Source organism: Saccostrea cucullata, unplaced genomic scaffold (assembly GCF_032062105.1).
Source record: "Saccostrea cucullata isolate Sc308-1 unplaced genomic scaffold, CSIRO_AGI_Scuc_v1 ctg15617, whole genome shotgun sequence".
Lineage (NCBI taxonomy): Eukaryota > Metazoa > Mollusca > Bivalvia > Ostreida > Ostreidae > Saccostrea > Saccostrea cuccullata.
In genome coordinates, this window is record NW_026918281.1 from 9,016 (window position 1) to 13,704 (window position 4,689).

The window sequence follows — 4,689 nt, forward strand, 5'->3', positions numbered from 1 at the left end:
AACAAATGATATCATTGTAACAGTTAGATCCTTTTGTCTGAGGGATAATTTTATGTATATTATTCTAGGGCTTCCGCTTAAGATTGGTTTGTCTAGACCATTATGCTGTAACCAGAAATAATAACAGAAAACATATTTCATGAAATGATTGATCCTTTTTAAATGTTCAGCATTAAGCAATAGATGTAAACATAAAGGTCCAATATCAAATACCAAACTTTAACCCTGGCCATAACTTTTGAATAGTTAGTGCTAGGGTTTTCCTACTTTACATTTATTGTGACTAGGCCTTCCTTGGATTTCTGACCTATTGACCCTAAACTTAGTGATTGACCCACTTTAAAAAAAACCTTAACAAGTCATACACATGTAAAGCATGAAAACCTTAAACTGTAATTAATCTTTGGATACCTACAATTTTGACTTTGGGGTTTGACTTACTTTTTAATATAAACTTAAAACATTGGCCAACGGTGCTTTGGCTTTCATAATTCGCATGTTTGTTCATTGAGACAATTCCTATATCATCTGTTGACCTTCACCTTGGAGATTTATCTTAACTCCTCTTATACCACTGAATGAAATTTCATGAGACTTTATATCCCCTTCTTGAAAAGTCAGAGGGTAAATAATGATCAGGGTGTATGCATCACATCCTGGATAGATCCTAGTGCCATACTTCACATACAGAAATTAGGAAGGGGTGTTTGAAATAAAAATGTTAATTGAACAAATGTATTTTAAAAATATTGTTTATTTGTACAGAATAGTCAAATCATGTAAAACTGGCAACATTAATATGGTTAAATTACCCAGGGTAATGTAAATGATATATAGTGGTATAGGCACCATCACAAGACTTAGATTGTTCTTATAATGATCACCATTAAAAAAGAACTTTTTTAATCTGTAAGCTCTCTCAGATTTGATATGGGTTATACTAGAAGATCAAGTAGTGATTTCATGTCAACAAACAGCTGAATGAGATTTTCCCTGTCCCTTTGTCTGAGAAAGTTATAGGTACTACTTTGCTTCACATAAAGTGGTGTACCATGCAAAGATCCACTTTTTAGTTGTTCAAACCTGTTCTCTCCTACACTCATTGAAGAAAAGGTTACCTAAAATAAAATATAACATAAAAGTGAAAACTATATCAATTTATTTATTGAGAATTAAGACGAGAACAAAAGTTAGTGGTTTCATTGTGCAGGATTAAAACTAGTACTGGTACTTCTTGATCCGAATTGAAAGTCTAAATTTTACATAAAGCATAAAAAATACTTCATGTCTAACAGAATGCTTGTACATATTTTCACTTTCATAAATATACATGTAATTCCTTTATTTTACATTTTCTCACTTTACTTGTTATGAATATGAAAAAAAACAACATTTTCTATTGTTTAACCTATGTTTCCTGGATTATCCCAAATCTTAATTGAAACTCCTTAGTCAATGTGAATTATCAATTCAAAGATTCTTACAAAAGCAACATGACTTTATTTCATATAGTAATAACAGTATGACTTAACTAAAGCTGAATTGATATCATACCTCAGTTCCTTGAATAATTATTCCATATGTACCATTTAGACCAAAAACTGACTCAGGCAATGCTGCTAACATATCCCCCACAAGTTGGCCCTTTGAATTCGAGTCACTGGGTTCATGCTCTTTTGTGGTATTTTGCAAATTTTCTCCTAATTCTCTGTCATAAGTCTTGCCATATTTGTTTACCTAAATTAAAGGTGTGTGAACAATGATAGTTTATTCATCCGCTTGATATGCAATTAAAGAAAAGATTCTTTCAACATTTTTTTTTACTTTTTAAAACATTTGTATATTAAAAAAAAACAAGTTCTTTTTGGACAATTGTATTGAATAATGTTATGATTTACTGTTTACAACTTGCCTCAATTACAGCTAACACTTTTTCACTTGAAGGAGATGACTTGGTAGTTTTACAAATAAGTGCATCTGGAGTTGATTTAATGGTCTTTTCACCAATAGCTACAACTGAAGTTGTCTTTTTGTAGTTTGAACATTGCCTGGAAAAAAGTTTTCAAAATGTCAGATGATTGTCAGCTTTTTAAAATACTTAATTAAAGGCATAGTTGATGGTCTTTATAAGATATTTAAGCTTCAAAGTTAAAAGTTTATTTTTTTTAAAAATCATTTTGTTTATTTTGCATCATGAAAAATAGGAGAGAGTCTAAGAGACAAATTATAATAAACTTACCTCACTTTCAAACCAAAAATTCTCAGAAACAGCCTAAACAGTTCCCCATACATTTCATTTGTTGTTTCCATTTCCCCACACTGTAACATGTACAATAACTGGTCACAGAAGTCTTTTACCCGTATGTGAATACTGTAATCAAAAAAATTGATAATGGCATAGTCAAATGTAAAACATACATTCAAACCTAATGTGAGCTCAACTGTGTCTTAAATTGATCTCAATCATGTTCTATAAGGCCTATATGAAAAGTAAAAACTTTGAGATACATGTATTTGGGATTTATATTGAGGGTAAAAATAAAATGTAAAGAAGAAGTCATTTAGGACTTAAAATTGACTTTGACATTTCCATGCTAAACCAATTCATTGATGTTTGAAATACTGAATTAGTTCAACTCTTTTATGAATAAATAAATGAAAAAAAATTGTGTTATATATAAAGAACAGATTAGAGAGTTTTAGCATCCTTTTATTTGACAATACTACAAAACTTTACCTTCTACATGTGTCCATTATGTAGTCTTTTATAGTGTCACTTTTTCCAACTGAAAACGATTCCAACCATTTACAAAATTTTGAATGTCTAAATGGCTTTTCTAGCTCCATAATCAATCTTTCAATGTGTTCAGATGATATATCAAAAATGGTATTATTGTCAATTGTAAGAAAATCCGTACAAGCAAACAAGCAACATTCATAATATGCTCGTATCTGCGGATTCCTGGATGCATATAGTTTTTCAACAACCTTTGAAACAGGATGGACTGAATCGTTTTTAAGAAATTCTGTGTATCCATAGGTCATAACTCCAATGGCTGACAGAGGAGAACTGTCAATTTCTATGTTTAGTTGCGATAAATGAATTTTTCTCCAGTCTCTTGTTCTAGATGGTATTTGTTGATTAAATGGTAAATATCTCTCTGCCTGTGTCGATGAACATGCATCATTCTGACGTGAATCTTCTTCCAGCCTCTGTCTTTTTCTTGGAGATTCAGCTATTGTTTCATCCAAATTAGACATCTCTGTGCTTTAAAATTTCGAAGAATATCTCTGACTTATACGTCTAAACCTTTTAACCCTGTCTGAATTAGTAACAAAGATGAATATTTCACACTACTACCCGTCTTTGCGGCAAATAAAGATAAAGCGAAAGTGAAACTTTACTGGTGCCCTAACAAGGACTAGCACACAGCTGATGGCGTAGAAAGACTCAAAAGAAACCAAAAAAGAACTAAAAATAATAATTTAATGTATAAAAAACTTAATTGGGTATTTAATTATCTTAAAGTACAATAATATGCGATATATTGTGTAAATATGCTGCAAATTTTTATAAACATTACCATGATTTTTTTTTAAATACTAGTTTTGTTTCTGATCCACTTTGAGAAAGCACCAACCTCTCTCCTTCTTAGATTTTTAATAATACAAAATAAAGGGGGGGGGGGGGGGAATGAGTTTCTAGCATATCAGACCGAAATTTTCTTTACTCTCTGACGGTGAATATATATTTTCACAGAAAAAGGTTTGAGAGATCCTCTCTTTATAGTAGAAAAAGATTATTTAGTAAAAAAAAGGGGGGGGGGTATGGGGTTAATACATGATATAGTTAATCATTATATAGATACTTGGTTCATAAAAAAACTAAGCCCAGGTCAAAAATAGAAAAGAGCGGGTCCAGATGGGGTCCATTTGCTGGAATAATGTAGCCCTCCCCCCTTTTTTTTTGGGGGGGGGGGGCATCAGAAAAATCGGAGAGGGCTACATTATTGCAGCTAGGGGTCCATGGAATTCAGACATCCTTTTTATTGCGAACAATTTAAGAACACTTAAATTACACTTGTCAGCTGTAAGAGAATTATAAACAACCAGAGGTTCTGTGCGCAATGAGCTCAATAAAATGATAGCCCCTCCCTTGTGGTTATAATGGCAAAGTCCATGTTTTGCTCAAGGAGACCCGAAATAAGTTTCAAATCAAAAAGTAAGATAGAAGGTCACAATGGCATTATATAATAAAAAATCTTTTATAGGATCATTAAATTTTATTCAGTGGTATAAGAGGAGTTGCGGATAAGGGATGGGTACCATTCAATGTGACAAAAAGAATGGTCTTCTCCATGTTATGCTCTAGGCTATAAAAAAACTAAACATGTTTCGGAGGTGCATATGGTATTATGGAACAAAGATTTTAAGAAAGTTTCATCAAATTTCATTGAGTCGTAAAAGAGGAGAACCGGATAAGAGATTGGTACCCCAAAGCATAGCCTGGATATAGAGTATCTGAAACATAATCCTCCATCGTGTTCATGTTCTTCTTCGCCCTATAACTATAGTCCTGCAGGACACGTTATTACACGTGACGTAAATATAGTTAATAATGAAGAGCTTAGATCACTTATTTTAAAAGGTCCTAAATATAGGGAACCCCGGTCCTTCAACTGGCGTCGA

General features: G+C 32.3%; 1 protein-coding gene across 1 annotated transcript; it reads right to left on the reverse strand.

Annotated features, from left to right (window-relative positions):
• Positions 1-734: 734 nt before the first annotated feature.
• LOC134262146 (uncharacterized) lies at positions 735-3,408 on the reverse strand. The gene is made up of 5 exons (XM_062744542.1): positions 2,738-3,408; positions 2,240-2,371; positions 1,924-2,048; positions 1,555-1,748; positions 735-1,118 (listed from the first exon to the last, which is right to left on the reverse strand). The coding sequence occupies exons 1-4, from the start codon at positions 3,259-3,261 to the stop codon at positions 1,738-1,740; spliced, it is 792 nt and encodes a 263-aa protein (XP_062600526.1). The 5' UTR covers positions 3,262-3,408; the 3' UTR covers positions 735-1,118; positions 1,555-1,737.
• Positions 3,409-4,689: the final 1,281 nt, after the last annotated feature.